This window comes from Protopterus annectens, chromosome 3.part1 (genome assembly GCF_019279795.1).
Source record: "Protopterus annectens isolate FY-2018-M chromosome 3.part1, PAN1.0, whole genome shotgun sequence".
NCBI classification, from domain to species: Eukaryota; Metazoa; Chordata; order Ceratodontiformes; family Protopteridae; genus Protopterus; species Protopterus annectens.
The window spans coordinates 1608753977-1608773754 of NC_056732.1; the positions used below are offsets into that span (position 1 = coordinate 1608753977).

General features: G+C 42.2%; 1 protein-coding gene across 1 annotated transcript in view; it reads right to left on the minus strand.

Annotated features, from left to right (window-relative positions):
- LOC122798577 (HEPACAM family member 2-like) overlaps positions 1 to 19778 on the minus strand; it is a 705131-nt gene that overhangs the window by 306038 nt on the left and 379315 nt on the right. Inside the window, exon 4 of the mRNA XM_044067643.1 lies at positions 15211 to 15504. Within this exon, the coding sequence (XP_043923578.1) occupies positions 15211 to 15504 (294 nt within the window). The remainder of the gene's footprint in view (positions 1 to 15210; positions 15505 to 19778) is intronic.

Consider the following 19778-nt stretch of genomic DNA (forward strand, 5'->3'; position numbering starts at 1 on the left):
GCCTAGGGGGACATTCATTACTTGTGGTAATGTCAATTTATCTGTTACATGTATGGTCCTTGGCCAGCAAATGTTGTGGGCGTCCACGCTATGACTGGGATGATAGTAGGATTGCTAGCAGTGGTTAATGATAGGCCATTACCTAACAACCCATACCCGTATCACAGCAGGACAAAGGCTGCAAAATATGTGGAGGACAAAGGCAGGAGTGCAGGGCCATACCCACAATATTGCAATAACACACCCTGGAACATGCTGGTGTTGCAGGATGTGTTGCAACATACCCTTATGCAGGAATACGACATCAGGTACACAGATGGATATAGCCATGTACTGCTAGCACACAACACACACACTGCAAGTGTAATATCAAACACAGGACCTGTGTGGTGGACAAACAACACATGATAGGCACACCTCCGTCCAGCTAGAGGATAGGCCCACAGTAGTGAGCTATGCTGACAGACTGCAGTCCAAGGTAAACTAGTATGTACACACACACACACACACACACACACACACACACACACACACACACACACACACACACACACACACACACACACACACACCCTGTAATGCCAATACTATGCTTAGCATTACACCACTCTACTCACAGTCTGTCTGTATGTCCTGATCCTCCTACATATATGTGGCTGCCCTAAGTGTGCAGGTTCTCCTGTAAGAGTTATTGCTACCTGCTGTCTGTAACATTGATGCCCACACACAGGAAGGATGTCCATCACATAGGGAATGTACAGGGAATACGCCCACATGATGTAGGGATTCATAGTGGGTAGTTGCCATGACAGTAGTAATTGGAAGTACTACACATGCGTACTCATATATACATATATATATATATATATATATATATATATATATATATATATATATATGGCTATCTGGATACGTACATGTCCATATCGTCCCACCATATGTCCTGGACATGGAGTGTAGCCCCATCTCAGCCCCTATAGTCCCAATGTAGTAGTGCAGGGGGATGTCTGGTATGTACAGCTGGTATATTAATAGACATTTGCTACTGTCATTGGGATTGTTGTGTGTGGAAGGTGACATCTGCTCATAACATATGTGCCATTGGCTACTGACAGACATCCTAAGGTTATCATGGTACAGTACCTGCATATACAGAAGGCTCATCAGCCATGTCACAGCACAGGGTAGGATACACCTGTGTGACAGTGCATAACCACAACCAATGAGAACAAAGCCACATATGGTACGCTAGCTTAATAGTATAGTATATGGACTATCTGTTCTACACCATCCTTATATGTGCCATTCACAGAATGAACCTACATATACTGGGCTGCTACACAGTCCAGTCTGATGGCTGTCTGCGGTATGGGGCATGTGTGTGCATGGCCCTACACACATGTAAGGTAATACGGTACCATACAGTGGGGCAGCATGTAACAACAGATAGAAGGGGAGCTAGAACAATGATATCTACCACAGTCTGTACACAGGCCATAGTACATATTAACAATACACACAGCCCAGGGAAGTAAATAGTGTGGGAAGAAATAGCCAGGGAATTGTTATGGCTAGGCTTGTATAGGCCCTAGGGCCGCTAGCCTAGTACTAACCTATGAACCTATGTACCCCTACTGTACATGACACGTGTAGCACTCTGATATATCACTGGCATGTCAACAGATATGTTGACACTATTTACGGTGTACAGCACATATGCATCACTTCATGCACGACATATGTACAAAAGTTGACAGAGGTGTGGTTGACAGCACATACACAGGGCCAGTATAGACATGTTGCTGTGATACCCTTATTAATCTAACATTGTAATGGGGTTTGTTGCAACATATCTCCAATGAGGGATATGTAGTCAGTAACTGTCATGGCCTTCACCATCAACAGACTGAAATCCTCACAGTACCTTCTGCATTCCATGGATAGATGCATCATGGCTAACACATGACACCGAAGGCACAACACTGCCCAGTCTGCAGATGACCCTGCAGATGGGGATTCCTGATATACATGGAACTGACATGGCAGGTATTGCAACATGTACGACAGGCATATCCAGACAAACACTGTTAATCCAACATTACTCCATATGCAGTATAGCAGCACTTAACAGTTCGTAGTCAGGTCAGGCACAACCCCCTCCTGTTTGTTGCCCTCTTCCCACAGTGTATGTTATTAGAGGTAAATCCCCAACCCATCTGAAATGCTGTTTATCAAATGACAGTTCTAGCTCCTGCTCACAGTGACAGACAAGGGCCAACACCACCAGGATATTCCCAGGTAGTGGAGTGCATTTCCATGCAATTGTCTATGGGAATGTTATCACACCTGTTCCACATACAATCGGCTAGGGAAGGCCTGCAATTCATGCAGAGGCCATCAGCTGATCATGAGCATAATGTTAAATACACATGCTGCTGCCTGAGCAATGCAGGTGTGGGCCTCCACATCTACCTGAGAGGGAGTGGGGGAGGCAGACAGAGGTGAATACATGTCAGGGAGGGGTGGGAGGGTAAAACTGATGCATGTTTGTGTCACACACCTACCAGCAAAGGGTATCAAACACCCAACAGCTATGTAGTGCTATCACAGTTCGATGCTGTTATTGGATGCGCCACATGGGTTATCTGGTGGGGAGCACTCAGAACATATATGTAATGGTGAGTGACATCTGCAACAGGCATATGGTAGATATACAGTAGGTGACGTACACGTGCCTGTCTGCATGAACAGGTGCCAGCATCAGCACAGGCACACTCACACAGGGATGCACACACATTAACACACTTGGCAGGGCCAGGAGTGCAACCCGTCACTAGTGGGATTGCCACAACACATCAATGTGCAGGGAACACTTGCACCACATGGGTGATATGGAGGTCGTATGGGCAGTGAGTATGAGGGGGTGTCAGACATAAGGTGGCATGCTTTCTTGTGCCCTGGGGGGAAGTAGTGCATGTGGATGTGGACATACACACCATACAACACACACACAAACACACAGGGTCCAGTTCGGACATGCATGGGTGCATGTCTGCACAGGTGTGTGGTGGCCAACAGTGCCAGCAGGCTATACAAGGGTAGGTGATGGATGTACCTTGGCATCAGCCCACATGACTATGGTCTGCATTGTGGCCCAGGCCTGTAGCTTCTGCATTTTCCCGGGCAGGTTGGTATTACATCCATCTTCCAGGCACCTGGGTGACTATTGTGGCCAATGCTGTGCATCACTTGCCATGTATGTGTTTCCTAGTCCATAACTTGGATGGTGTCTAGGATGTGCACACCTCCCACATGCATGTACAGTGACATGTGGAACTGTACCTGGGGTGTCTAGCCCATGCTGTGTATACAATTTACCATCTGATGTGCCAGTCTTGCCCACGTGTGGCGGGGAGTGGTACTGGTCAGCAGATTTACCCAGCACCCACATTGATAGCATGCTAACAGTATTTCCTGATGTCAGTGTCATCTGTCCATACAGGCCATGTTGTCAGGCATGGTATGTCTGTTGTGAGTCACATGTGAAGGCACAGTGGGGTTGCTAACTGTGATTGTCAGGCCTTGATGTCACATGTATGGGTATGGCTTTGCACCCCAGCCTCTCAGCCATTTACATCTGTTATCCCTGTATGGTTGACATTGTGATATATAGTAGGTCCACCATAAATGAAATCCCTCCACATTGCACACACACACACACACACACACACACACACACACACACACACACACACACACACACACACACACACACACACACACCTGTCATGTCTGGGAGTAGAACACGTACCTAGCTGGTTTACTACACTACAGCACTACGTAGTTATATTACACGCCACAGACATTACTGATGTTCATCTATCCCAAAGGTATATTTCACAATTAATGACATCAGCAGGACTACCAAAGTAGGGCATTTGTAATGTACTGCGAGTGAGTAGCCTATAATGCATTGTTCCATACACAGACACTGAGACACACACATCACATCTGGAACTAGCATGGATGGAGATGAAACACTACCACCATTCTAAATCACACTACATCAGTACGCAGTTACTGAATGCACTATGGCGATTACTGGGCTATCAATTTCCCAGAGGTATACTTCTAGATGAGTGACATCAGCAACCTTGGCAAAGTAGTGTATTTGTATTGTATGGAGTGTGAGTAGCCTAAAAAGCATTGCCCTCGACCCAGTCAGGCATACACAGTTGCCAGGGCTGGGGGTTGAACACCTACCTAACAAGTTTATTACACTACAGCAGTACACAGTTACAGGATGTGCCACGGCGATTATAGGACTATCATGTTCCCAGAGGTGTACTTCTAGGTGAGTGACATCAGCAGCTTTGCCAAAGCTGAATATATGTATTGCACGGAGTGTGAGTAGCCTAACAAGCATTTCTCTCTACACAGTCAGAGGCAGACAGGCAAACACACACTCACACAATTGACAGGTCTGGGGTTAGTACTGCTATCTAACTACTCTGTCACTACAGCAGTACCCAGTTATGGGAAGCATGCATTTTACTGAGCAATAGCTCTCCCAAAGGTGTAATTCACATTGGATGACCTCAGCAGGCTTGTCATACTACTGCAATGGGAAGGATAGTGTGTGTATGGGCCATACCCCATTCATGTAGGGGTTGACATGCCACATGCGGGCACACACAGGGTCGTATGTCACAGATTCATATATACAGCTACTAGATGGCTGCTTCCTTGTACAGCCTTGTTGCACAGCTGGCACATGCACCACATAGTCTGTCATGCTGACAGGTACTTGTGGCTAGTATCCGCAGTGGGTTACATCCGCACCTCATGTGTTGGGGGCCCTTAGGCTGTGTGCCAGTTGGGACAGGCCCACATGGCTCCTTGTCACAGTCACCCTATTCCACACATCTATGCCCGTGTGCCTGTGGCTTGTTATAGTGTGTTGTCCTTACATATTTGTCTGCATTCCTATCCACTGTGTGTGCAAGGCAGGAGTGGTGCATACTGACATGTGTTCACACTGAGAACTGCAACTTCCAGATATGTATGGTACACTGGTGTTTGCAGACATGCCCTTCATGTAAGTGTGTGAGCATGCCTAGTATGACCTCTCAGTATGTTGTTGACTGACATTGCCTTCATTCCTCTAAGTGTGTGGGCATGCCCAGTATGACCATCTGTGTTGCATGTGTGGAACACTTTCAGGTTGTTTGTACTGCGGTGCTGACCTTTTGTTGTACACCAACAGGTACTATGCTGTGTCTGCAGGGTATCCGTCGGTCATTTGCCACTGACGTTTGCTACATTTCTGCATAGATGGGGGGGGGACACCTGACTGTTTCTACTGCTCTACACAGGAGTGGGGGGGCACACATAACTGTGTAAGTTGGATGGGGGGGGTGCACCTGGCACTTTTACACATTTGCTAGGACTGTACTGGTAAGTCAGGTACTCCATTTCAGTCTGTAGTCTTACCTATCCTGCTGGCTAGGGCTTACCAGTGTAGTACAGATCCTAGCTTTGTTTACCTACATATTAGTGTCTGACTTCCTAGCCTTCACAACTTACAACTGACTGCCTGGCCTGACTGGTATGTGTGGCTCTTATGGGCACCCCTGTCACTCAGGCCATTTCCTGCAGTGGGTTTTGTCACCCTGTGTAGTACTGGCTACTATGGTGACTCCAGTATGTGTTACAGATCTTATGCTGCCACTATGGGTGTCTACTTTCTGCTGCCTTGACATCCGGCCACCCAATTCCCTTGCGTGTTTACATCCATACCATAGCTACAGGTAAAAACACATTCTACTCCATTTGACAATTGGTAGGTTGATTGACTTACCTTGAGGGTGTGCCGGACTTGAGGATGGTGCTGGAGGGCTGCCTATGTCGGATGCATATAGTACACTCCCTATACATGGTTAGACACAGGTAGTGTCATGTTTGGCCTCCCTTTTACGGTCTGTGCGAGTCAGAGAGAGGTGTCATTCCCTGGGGCCCTACTGTGTCAGTGCATATGCTATGCATTGCCTCTTTGCCAAGCCCAGGGCATACTGGTCATGCCCCCTTTTGCCTACTGGAGCAGGCTCAGGTTGTTCCTCCTACGAGTCACTCTGTACCTGTACAGGCCTTGGCATTGGTGGGAGGCTGTGTGGCCCTGCCCCATGCTGTTCCTGCTGCAGCTGTTTCTGCAGGATCATATTGTGTAGCATAGCACATACCATTACTATTTGGGTACATGTAGCTGGTGAATACTGCAGGGCTCCACCGGATGTGTCCAGACACTGGAACTGTGACCTAAGCATCCCAAACACATGCCCTATTATATGTCTGGCCTGTGCATGTGCATCATTATGGCGTTGTAGTTCAGGTGTGTGTGCATTTCTGATGGGTGTCATTAGCCACAGCTCCAGTGGGTACTCAGCATCCCCCACTAGGTGATTGTAGGGGATGTCCACATCGGCAAATCTGTGGTACAGCTGCGTCAGTTGCCAAATGTGTGAATCGTCATAGCTTTCAGGGCAGCCAGCACACACATTCAGTATAATGCCCTGGGCATCACATACGACCTGGCAGTTGATGGAGGGGATGCTCCTGCAGTTGATGTAGGCCCTACCCTGCTCACTGGGTGGTGCTTTGATGCATATGTGCGTGCAGTCTATAGCACCCACTACCCCAGGGTAGTTAGCTATTTGGTGGAAAAGACGCAAATTGCGGGTCAACACCTCACGTGTGTTGAGGAAATATATGTGCTCACTGGCATGTGCTGACATGGCATCCAGGAACTGGTGGAAGACCCTGGATGCTGATGCCTGTGAAATGCCCATGTTATTCCCAGTTGTAGTTTGGGATGTACCTGTTGCTACTATACCGATCCCTACACATACCTTGGTATCCTCTGGGATGGGTTCCCCTCGGCCAGTGTAGTTTGTCAGGTGTGGCCTGCACAGCTCAACGATTTGCTGTAGGAGGTCTCTGTCCACCCTATAGCGCTCCACTATTTCCATCTTATGTAGCCCCTGGTAGGTTACCCTGGGTCTGTACACTCTTCTCTGTCTCCTCACTGTGGGTTGTTCGGCAGCATTGACATCCTCACCACCCTCAGCCTCTTGTGCATGTTGTTCTATGTTGCCTGCTGCAGCCCTTCTCATTTTGTAGGTTTCTTTTTAAAAGTTCTCTGTTTGTATACACCAGTGGGATAGGGTGTGGAAAAAAACAGAGGGGTATGTGTTTGCTTGGTTTATAGTGGTGTTCTGGGCTGAGCTGGTCTGCTTCCTGTGTGATTAGCTGATTCTGATACATTTCACATGGCAGCTCAGCTAGTTCTCCTGGATTACCTTCCTACTGCTGTTTTCCCTTCCCGTTGCCTCCCTATTTAGGCCCGTGTGTGCTCAAATGTGCACAGAGCTGCTTTTTCCTGGTTTAACTTCCTTTTTCTTCCTGTACAACCTAGTGTGCGGTGCGCACACCCGCTTACACTTTGTAAAGAGTGCTAGGCAGGTTTAGACACACCCCTAGCTTAGCTGTGCTATGCTAGGAGTAATCCCAAGCCACAGGTCTCCAATCCACTTACAGTATGCCTGACACCCCCCCCCCCCCATGATGTCACCTATATCCTAGTCTTGCACCCAGCTATCTATACTCTTATACTCTTGGGACCTGCCTCACACCCTGGGAAAATCTGGGATTCACTAACTCTTCCCTCATTTGCATAGGATTGCCTGCTAATGCATAGTTACATGTCCCACACTGAGCCTCCCCTTTTAGCAACCATTACTCACTGACCAGGTTGTCTTCTGACTGCCATTGACTTGCATGGCAGAATACTGGTTTTGGTTAGAATGCTTATTTTAGGTTTATTTTATTAATTTCCCCCCGATCCCATTTGCATGTCGCTGCCCTATGCTTAACCAGGCGAAAATAAAATTAAAAGTTGTTTATCGTTTTTTTTTTTTTTTTTTTGCATTTTGCAATGCCAATGGTCTTCTACTTTGACATTGGTATGCTTCCTCAATGATATGCATCCTTTATTTGGAGCTGTCATAGCTCCGTTTTGTAGATTGCAGAACTGTACTCTGTTACTAACCGAGTACATTTCTGCACACTGCACTCGTCCTGCACAGATGGCTGCCAGCTTCCTGGATCGCATATTACCCTCATTTGCATGATTTTTACCTGCAAATGAGGGTAATTTGCATACAGGAGCTCGGTCCGTGCAGGATTAGCCTAAGAGCTCACGTGCACTTCCCGGGAGCTCGTTCCTGGATCGCACATCGGCCATATTGCCAAAAAATAGCTCTTAAACTAATCCTGCATGCTATAATTATGGTATTACTTAAATTGTCTCTGACTTTGGGCCTTTGTCCTTACATTGTTTTTGGCTTTCTCTATAAGTTTTGAGCAAAGAAGTTGAAATGTATGCTATTTATGTAAATATGAAAAAAAAATGACTGCTCACTCCAATGTTTGTTAATGTTTTACTTCATTTAGGAGGTGATTCCAAGTGTCAGAGTTCAATCTGGTGAAAGCTTTTTCTCCTACAGCTGATCTGAAAGGACGTCAGGCTAGGAAAAGGCTTTCCTCCTCTGCACTTCTTAAGGAATACTTTTGCTCTCCCAAGATTATTTTATGTTGCAATTTATTATCCATTTCTCCTTTTTTATTTCATGCACATATTTGTTATTGTACAGTTTATATGTTGTGCAGTTTGATGCTGAATGAAGAAACAAAATGGGCACGACAGAAAAACTGCCTAGTTTCAAATCAGCAACAGTTAGTGTAAATTATATATGAAGAGAAACGCAAATTGGAGACATAGGTACAGACTCAACTAGTGAGTTTTTTTTTGTATTTTTGGAGGGGGCCGGTCTGTGTTTTGATTTTTTTGTGTGTGTTACAGAACTAAACTCAGAAGGAAGACACAGAGAGCTCTTGCAGTGCATGATTCAATGTGTCATCAGTCATTATATGACAATTCCAGATCACAGTTATGCTGAGGACATGACTGTTTCCCACTGAGAAGTAAATATGCCAGTCTAGATAATATTCTGGTATTCTGATCTTGTAAGCAGGAGCTAGTAATTAAGTAACATTTTATTAATGAGATCTGCACAAATGCTTCTTTTGAATGGATGACCTCATACAACTGTCTGGTCAAATAACTTGAGATACAGAGTGTGGGAATCAAACCTGATGCTCATTACCAACTCACAGTCTTAATTCTCTGTGCTGTCCTGCTAGATATTATGGAAACTGGCATGGATGCAAAAGTATTTGTTTTTCATTTAATTCTATGGTGCATGAAGTTCAAATTAAAATGTGGACAATTGCATTTTAAAATTGTTGCACAGATTTTGTGTTAGCAACAGAGATTGATGGCTGGAGTTAAACATGCTGAGAGGTAATGTAAAGCAATTGTCATGACTTGATTGGTAACCCTAGACAAACAATATATAGAAATGACAATTTTCAGTGTATACTTTGTTATGTCTCAAATAAGAGGTTAATGTGTTAAATTTCTAAATTTGAATACAGTAAATTGATATGCCAACGTGGAACATGACACATCTCCCTGTTTGTATTACACTGCTGTGGGTAAAACTGCTGTATATTTTTGGTTTTAAATACATGCACAATGGAGATGATAAAAGACTTTATCCATACAGTGGATACAGTACACAGGACGTTGTGTTCGTACAGCAAAAACAATCAAAAAATTAAATGCACGTCTTTAAATTTATGAGTAAATCTCTAGATAAATTTAACTGAAATCTCTCAAAAGTGTTTCAGAAAATTAAAAAAAGACTCATCTAGAGTTGGTGGTGTGGTATTTTAAGTGGTAGCTTGGCACTTCTGATCTGCTTTACTAGCATGTTTATTGAATGGCAATGATACAAGCTCTGACATCTCTTCCCATAAAACCAAGGACCATCTTAGCTTACAATAAACATTGCATGTAACTCCTCCCCTTACCACTGCCAATACTACAAGTATGCAGAGAATATTAGATGTCATGGATCCTTATATATATGCAGGTCTAACTTCATTGTACTAGCATGTTTCATCACACATTGGGAACAACATGCCGGCAGGTCATTGGAAGACAAGCCAGTAAATTATCACTGTGCCAGCAGGGCATTGGAAGACATGCTAGTAGATTATCTCTGTACCAGCCTATCTCTTTTTCTACAAGACCCGATCATCACCCTTGTAATCATTCCTTATTAGACTGATTTCTGACTAGATTAACTTTCTACGCACTTTTCAGTGATCACTACACAACTGCCTCCTGTTTCTCCATGTCAACCAAGGGATATTTAAAAAAAATATATATGAACTGCCACTGTTTATTAAATAGTGATTGGTCTTACAGAGTATCGACACTGTGGCTGTAATATATCTCTTCCACTACAAAATCAGAATGGAGTATCCTTAGTATGGCTCTGGATAATTCTTTAACTCATTTGTGATAAACTCACTAAAGAACAATCACACATTAATGAATGAATCCACGTGGATGTAAAAAGCATACTGATATATAAAAATCGAAGAAACGGGTGTTTTTGCAAGGGGGTGAGGCAATACCCCTTAACCACATGCCATGGAGGCACTGCATTCATCTCACCCCTGTACATATATAGACACATTCTGAAGTCACACCATCACAGGGAAAGGGAAAATTCATGGTAGATCAGCAAGTCAACCCTCTGGAGAAAAGCTTGTCATTTGCATACTAGTGATCAACCATTGAGTTTCAATCAATAGTATTTTGTTGACAAGCCTGGATCTCCCTTCAACACTTTATAAACTCTCTTTTCTGGTAGCTGAATATTTGTGCAGCTACAAATAGATGCCAAAAAAACACACATATAAAACTTATCAGTAAAATGAAAACTGCATATAAGAAGGAGAGAAAATTAGGTTGTTGGAGAATTCAAACAGTTGTAGAAAGAGATAATCTATCTAATGGGTTGATTCACTTCACCTTTTCACCAATCACACAAAAATGGCTTAGACTAATTAGGACATCAGCGTCCAAGAAGCCACTGCTGAATGTTTTGTTTTTCAGCTTAAACATCAATGTGTGGTCCACCTGCAAATGTAAACAATGTTTGAGGACCACACAGATGTTTACCCTCTGATTACAACCTGTATTTCTATTTCCAGAATGTTATTCAAATACCTAAAATAGCTTCTTAACTATGGTATAGCTGGTTAAGATAGATTACTTAGTTAACTAAATTCATCAGGGCATGTAAAACCTTTATGTCCGTGTGCCTCCAACAAGGAATTTACTTGACTCTAGCTGCTGGTACTTTCCCTGAAAGTTGGTCTGACTAACCAAGCTATATCTTCCAAACATCTAAGTCTTAGCAATCAGTTTCTTTCCTGTCTTCAGTGTTTAATGTTTTATAAATGACTTGCTTCAGCAGCTACAGGCTCAATAGTAAGAACTGAAATGGGTTTGGAAATGGTCACAGCACTCAAGTTACCCCATACTTGTTACAAATAATGTTATACTAAATACAGGTAGTGAATAGCTAACTGAAACAGTTCTTGCAAACTTATCCAAAGCCTTTGATTATGTTCAGCATACCAAGCTACCCAATGAACTCCAGTAGTTTACCTTTATGGTTACATCAATCTCTTGATTAAATACCTATTCTGCTAATCACTCTTTTTGGGCAAAAATAAAATGCACATTCTCTCACTCAAAACAGAGAGACCTTGGGGTATGTCAAAAGTTAGTACTCTGGTTCAGTCTAGGTCAACTCCTTACCAACAAAGCAGCTGAGACTATGAATACATCCTCATCTAGCACTTTTTTTTTCCAAAACTCATGTGTGATTTAATTCTACTGAGTTCATTATGAATTAAAAAAAAAATCAGAAGTCTGGCAATTGGTGCAAAGGTTAAGGTTCCATAGAAAAAAATGGGAACTTTGGGAACAATATATGCAGAGAAGGAATGAAGTTTAAGAGGCAGGATTTGAATGAATCAATGACTGGATAGATTATAAGTGATGTATAATGTTTGCAACTACAATTCTTTCAAAGGTGTCTGTGATGTATAATGTTTGCAACTAAAGTGGTGAAAATTTTGTTTGTTTTTCATGTGTATAAATTTAAGACCGACTGTGTCATATGTGATAATTTAATAATGATGTTTATTGGAAAAAAAACCCACAATAAATCATGAACAAAGCTGAAAAAGAGGTTCTAGGCTATATTTTCATGGTACAGGGTTGGATTCCTTCAGCTCTTGTGTGTCAACGGTGTTACCTCCAGCGTGTCACTTAGCGAGACATTGTTCCTAGGTAGCCCCTGAAAAGGGACTTTGTGTCCAGCAACTGTTTAACAAACAGGATTATTATTATATTGTTTGGTAAACCCTAATATCTACTGGGCTATCAGTGTGCTACAGGATGGCTGGCTCCCTTCTATAAACCATTTTAAACAATTAGGGTTCTTGGCTGGATCCTCATTTAACCCTCACCTTACATTGTCAGCAATGCACATGCACTTGTGCATACTGTGTGAATACCAGGGCCTTTCTTTAACAATTAACTGTGAGCTGGACAGTGCTTAAGGCAAAGGTGGGAGCTGGGAGCTAGAAGCAAAAATCGAACTTCTGATGATTGGGAAATGTTAGCTTTTCATGCAAAGTAGTTGTCTGTTTTGGGGCATGCTCCATTAATTTAGATTTACCTTGTATAGGACAACATGTAATGAGCTACACTTATAAAGACTCAAGCAGTGAAGCTCATTACATGCTGCACAAAATAAGAGAAGTATAAATTCATGTTGAGTGCTCTGTAATGGAAAACTGCTGAAACACAAAATAGAAAGCTAATGATTCACAGTCATTAGAAGAGCATCTGTAGAAAACGTCATAATAACTATTGCCCATCTCTCAGCTGTTTGTCGGAGACATGTCCTCATATTTACAAATGTGAGCAGTTGGGTATGCACATTTTGCACACCATGTACAGAGCCCTGAAGCGCTGCAGTTCATTGGCATGAATATCCTTAGTCCACATCAGTGTACAGCAGTCCTACCTGTGTTGTTGAGTAATGCACAGAACCACTGTGTACTATGCATTCCTGTGACACCAATGAGGTAGAGGGAGGTGTTCTGTAGCATGACAGGTCTACAGTTCTACACAATACAAGAGTGAAAGGTAGTCTAATAAAGTATATTATTAGGTGCATTATACCAAAAAAATTGCTTTTCTTTATTATGATGTGCTCTGTCATGCCTATCAGTGATTCATAAGACTGTTTCACTTCTTAGACTTGATAGCAGAGCTAGTGTCATTATCCCAATGTGATAATAAATAGATCCAGTACTATTCAAGCTCCAAATTCTTTTTGTGAACTGAGAGGCATCATTGTATTTTTAGAAGACTGAGCAAGTATGGATGTGGCAGCAGATTTCACATGCCACAGAATGCTCCATTAATCCATTGCTGCTAGAGTTTCTCTACCATTTAATGAAGACAGCCTTTTATTTATTTTTATAGTAGCACTGATGTTTCGCCTAACTCTGTGTGCTGACCAACTTTTCAGTAGGGGGGGAAAATAGCTGCATTCATAGTTGCCCTTAGGCATAGGCCAACTAGGCAGCCGCCTAGGGTGCCACTGTAGCAGGGGTGCTTTTCCAGTAATCTGGATAGTGTAGGTTAGACCTGCGCTCACAAATGGTATACCATCTGTTTATATGTAGCTGGACTTCTACAATTTACTCCTTTGGGATTTGCCTACATACTTGTGAATCACATAATATCATAGGGAAGAGTAAATTGCATGGAAGCTGTGTAGGTAGTGTTCTGTATGTACCCACGAACTCAAGATCATGTACATTGTATATGTGTCATGATGAATAAAGGTGTTTTTTTTACGCAAGTACAGTGTGTGCAAGCTCTGCACAATGATGCACAATGTTTTGTGAATAGCTCACTAAAGTCGTTTACTCAATGATTTTTTAGGTCCATCTGTGACACGTCCATCTCGCTAATACCTTGACACCCACCAGAAAGCTTCAATAAGACATTCTAGTTATGGGTTCCCAAGCTATTCAGCTCATTACCATTGGTCAATAGATCCTCAGCTGCTCACTGCCCAGTCCCAAAGCAGGCTGTCTACATAACTGCTTGAATGAGTCAAAGTGTAATTATTATCAGTGATTTATTATTATGGAATTATGTTTGTTGTCTTATTTAATAAAACATTAGACCATGCCCATGCTATTTGGATATGGAAATGGGCATTTTCTATGTTGTAATTGCACCAAAAAGTAATAAATAGCTAAGAACATGAATAACAAAATGAAACACTTAATTAGGAAACACGAACATTTTCCATAATAAGTGGTTTCATCCCTTGAGTAACTTTTTCAAAATGTGAAAACCATAATGAAGCCATCCCTAAAATATATACAAGTCAAATGACTTAACAGCTAATCAATATTTTATGTGATTCTTGTTCAGAAAACTGCATAATTAGCCATATTGTTAATGCCAGGTGCATAACAAGTATTCAGTTTAGTTTAGTCTGCCATACATACATTCTCCAATCTAGCAATTTATCTGTTGCATCCTTGCCATAGATGGAAAACACTGATTCTAGAAAAGCACTTTAAGCACACTTCTTTCAAACATCATGACGTGTTTAGATAAAGCATTCATCTCATCTTTTAATCATACTTTATGAATAGATTGGTTATGGTTTTCACAATCTAAAGAAGTCCCTAAAGAGACGAAAGCACTTAGTGTAGAAGTTTTTTAATTTTATTTTACTAAAGTGTTTTATTTTGTAGTCATGTTCTCGGCTATTTATCACTTTTGGCTTATTTATTTTTCTGCGATTGCATCTTGCAATAAACCAGTATCTGGATTTGGATTATTTTTAGTGGAGATGCTGTTCATGTGGTAGTCAAATCTGTTTCTATTTATTAGTTACACAGTTACAAAGTGCCTCTTGGAACACTTGTTGTCTTAAACTGTGACAGGCATAGATGAAAGAGTCACTATGTCCTGTCTCCTTTCTTTAAATAAAGACTTATGCGTAGCCCAGGAAGAAAATTAATGCATGCAGTTGACCCTATCGTTTACAAATCAAAATTCCAAGTCCTGTTTGTGTATACAGTAGTTCTTGCAAATGTAATGGAATATATTATAAAGGGAGTACTTACCACTGGCTGTAATTACGAGGGTGAATTGAGTTTCATCCTTTTTCCCTGTGATATTATTGTAAGCACAGCATACATACTTTGCTGTCCTTTGGGCTGTGTTTTCAGCCTTAATTTCAAAATGAGGTCCTCTTGTGATGACCACTGTCTCATTATTGAATCTCTGAAACCAAGAATAATTGTTTGGTGGATTTGAGTCTGCTGAACAAAAAAGCAGAATTACCTCCCCTATATCGACAGTAAATACTTCTCCTTTCTGTCCTTTATCTGAATTAACAGTTAGGTCATAAGGTCCATCTGGAAAAGAAAAAAAAAGTACAGTGAAATAACTAAATATTTTACCCTTTGTTTTCTTTCAAAAAATTGCAACTGCTTCTCAATATTTTCAATAATATGAAAAGAAGAAAATCAGTAATCTGCATTATCTGACCTTGAGGAAGATGTTTGCATACAATTCATATGTGGTTTGTAGTTTGTGGCAAAAAGGTGAGCTAGGGTATCATAAACAGTTCCTCCCCATGGAGGGTCCTGTGCTGAAAAGCATAAACTTACCTGGAAGACTGACATGGAAGTGACATGAACCAAGGTATCTTTATGATGACTCTGCAGAATAGCTCATATTACATGTCATGTCACATAGGAAAATAAAGATGGGAATGAAATACCCTGAGACTGGGGAGTTGGCTTACCCTCATGTTTTAATAAGGTGTCTGCAGATCTAGAATTGTTTGCTTAGGTTGCTAGCTGGGATGACGGAATGGCTTGCACAGGATAATAAACAAAGACACTTTATTTATTTGGCTAACTTGATAGGTGGAGCAGCTTGCAGCGGAACTCATGCCTGGGGATACTAAACAAACACACTTTGTTTATTTTGCTGACTGGGTAAGTGGACTGGTTTGCACAGGAACTCATAAATGGGGATAATAAGTAAACACACTTTATATATTAATCAATAATAGTGATTTGCAGACTGGTTCAGGTTAGACTAGCAAAAAATACAAACTATACAAAAGTTAGTATTCCATGGAATAGTAAGAAAAGGCTAACATATCAACTGCTGTCAGATCTGCATTCCTTTAGCAGGTAGCAGTGTAATTGTTTCTCTTTGTGCCTTTACAATGAAAATTGATTGACTGAGTCTGCTCCATTAAAAAGGCTTAACTGTAGGAATTTTCTTAACTTAGCCTGAGATTCTGTGATCTTATTATATTAGTTAAGTGCGTGTATGGAGTGATGCCTCTACATGAAGGTATGTGGTTGGCCTGCCCCTTAAGTCACCCAGGGTATTTTTCTTAATCCCATTTGATGGAAGAGGCATGGTGACTTGCTTTTTTAAATTACTGAGATAAACCACATTCACTAAAACATCCTGCTATCTGTAAACTGTCTATACTCATGGCATCTGGGTTGCTTTTCCCTAATAAGGGAGCTACATCATACTTCAGGTCAAAGAAAGTGAAAATTCTTTGATCAGAAGAGCTGGGCTAATAAAACATAACTTTTTTCTATGTGTTTTTTGTCTCTGTACCTGATGACCATCAAGCATTCCCTTACCAATATGGTGCCCATTTGTTCAGTGGTCCTGCTGGTGAAGCCACATACAAATATGGCAGTCCAGATGTGTGACTAACACTAATTAGCCACAGGCTATTCTCTGGAAGTGGCACTGACACCAGGATAACACTCAAGTGCAAAGTGTCATTTGATGACATACTCCTATTCACTCCTATGAACAGACATGTAGCTCAACTGCAGCTAGGCACAGTGAAGCTGTCCTTGTGTGTGCATATGTGTGTGTGTGTGTGTGTGTGTGTGTGTGTGTGTGTGTGTGTGTGTGTGTGTGTGTGTGTGTGGGTGGGTGCGTACATGTGTGCATATGTGTGTGTGTGTGTGTGTGTTTGTGTGTGTGTATATACGTGTGTGCGTGCATGTGTGTATGTGTGCGTGTGTGTGTGTGTGTGTGTGTGTGTGTGTGTGTGTGTGTGTGTGTGTGTGTGTATGTATGTCAACGTGGGTGTGACTGTCAATACGGGACATGAAAGCAGCTACCTGTAAGTGTGACTGTGTGTTTGGGTGGCCACCCTCCAGAATGTTAGTTCAGCAAAGTCATCTCTGTGAGCGCATATGTGTGTGTGTGTGTGTGTGTGTGTGTGTGTGTGTGTGTGTGTGTGTGTGTGTGTGTGTGTGTGTGGGTGGGTGCGTACATGTGTGCATATGTGTGTGTGTATGTGTGTTTGTGTGTGTATATACGTGTGTGCGTGCATGTGTGTACGTGTGTGCGCATGTGTGTGTGTGTGCGCGCATGTGTGTACGTGTGTGTGTGTGTGTGTGTGTGTGTGTGTGTGTGTGTGTGTGTGTGTGTGTGTGTGTATGTATGTCAACGTGGGTGTGACTGTCAATATGGGACATGAAAGCAGCTACCTGTAAGTGTGACTGTGTGTTTGGGTGGCCACCCTCCAGAATGTTAGTACAGCAAAGTCATCCCTGTGAGCGCATATGTGTGTGTGTGTGTGTGTGTGTGTGTGTGTGTGTGTGTGTGTGTGTGTGTGTGTGTGTGTTTGTGTGTGAGTGTGTGTGTGTATGAGAACATGCATGCTTCTATGTGAATGTATGGTCCTGTAAATGCATGTGTATGTGTACGGCCATATTTGTAGCTGGCTGGATGTTGAGTGTTTATGTGTGTATGTGTGTCGGTCTGTCTTAGTGAATGTCTGGGACCATGTGTAAGTGTGCTTTTGTGTCTGTATGTGAGAGTTTGCATGTTGGAAGATGCCTATGTAAGCTTAATGCATGGGCTGGCAGAGGGAGCACTAGCACAGTCAGGCCTGAAACACAGTGTTTTATTCAGAGACATGGTAATGAGCCAGTAAGGAGATGTTTCTCTGTGCAACTTTACTATGTCTCTGAATTTGAGATTATCACCATTGCATCATCTGTCAGTCATGCTTTGACCCAATTAGTGCTGTTGAGGATAATCTTAATGAGCCCTTCAGTCTGTGTCCATGGGAAGTGAACCTGTGAGCTATCAATGCAAGCAGGGATATGAGTGAAATGCTCACACATTGACTGCTTGTGCCCCCACTCCTTCAGAGAACACACAAGGACAACTGTTTTCACAAATTAAATATGATTTATTTCATTAAAACAGATAGGTTCCCCTTTTATGCTGTTACAAAAGCAGCATGCTGCAGTCAATTTCCAGCAGTTTACCACCACTTCACCTATACTGCGTAAAAACCTTTTTTTTACCTTGTATAATAGTTGGAATTTTTTTAGGTAGCACATCTGTCCTCTGTCCCCCAACACACAAACACAATCTTTCTCCTACACACATTCAGACACAGACACACACAAACACATAAAAACACATAGAGCATTCAACACGTCAATAACTCAACAGGCTGAACCTTAAATCAATGCTTTTAAAAGGATTCAGTGTGCTCTTCCTTAATCTTCAGAGACAACAATATATTCCCTGCTACAAGGTGTTTACTTAAATGTTCATGTTACCTGATTTGGAAGTTTTGTGAATAATTATTCCTCTCCACAAAGGTGGCCTAGCAACAGACCTGGGGAATTATAGACCCATAAGTCTGACCAGCCTCATCTGGAAGGCCATTGAATGTATCATCATAGACCTCATAAACATAGACATAGGTGATGTCCAAACCCTGGATCTGACCCAATTCGACTTCGTTGAGGGCAGATTGTGCCTGTTAAACCTGAGGGATTTCTTCAAAAATGTGACCAGGGCCCATTGATGAGAGCAAATCTGTGCACACAGTATACTTCTACTTGGCAAAGGCCATTGACACAATCCCACACTCAAGCATTACCGATAAACTTAGCAAACTGAATGTAAACCCCTTTGTTGTAAGATGGTTTGCCAACTGGCTCACAAACCAGTCACACACTTTCAAAGTGAGTAAATCCATATCAACCAGCAGACCTGTCATCAGTGGGATGCCACAAGGGCCAGTACTGAGTCCCCTACTGTTTGGTATATACTTCTCAGAAGTTCAGGCCAAAACTTAGGGCCTGTGTCTGACCAAGTTTGTGAATGACTGCAAACAGGATGCAATTACTGAATTCCAAAATGATGTCAGTATATACTTCAGAAGCATCTTATGCAGACCAACGACTGGTGTCTCAGTCACAGTCTCAAACTGAATGCAAAGAGATGCATCATCATTCCCTTCAGTAAAACAATGTTACTTCACACTATCAAATTAACAATACCCTATGTACTTACAAAGTGGTAAGAGATCTAGGATCACAAGTAGACTGTAACCTTAACTTTGACCACCATGTGTCTACTGTAGTAAGGAAGGCTTTCTACATAGCACACTTGATTAGCAAAGGTATCACCTCTAAAGCAAAGGAGGTTATGACTCCTCTATACTCATCACTAATTAACCCCTCTATACTCATCACTAATCAGGCCCATAATTGAGAATAATGCCTTTTCTGCATGTACCATGCAAAGCACTTGCAGCAATTAATGAGACTGCAGAGGTTTCTAACTAAGAAGATCAAGGGACTCCAGCACATGCCTTACACAGAAAAAC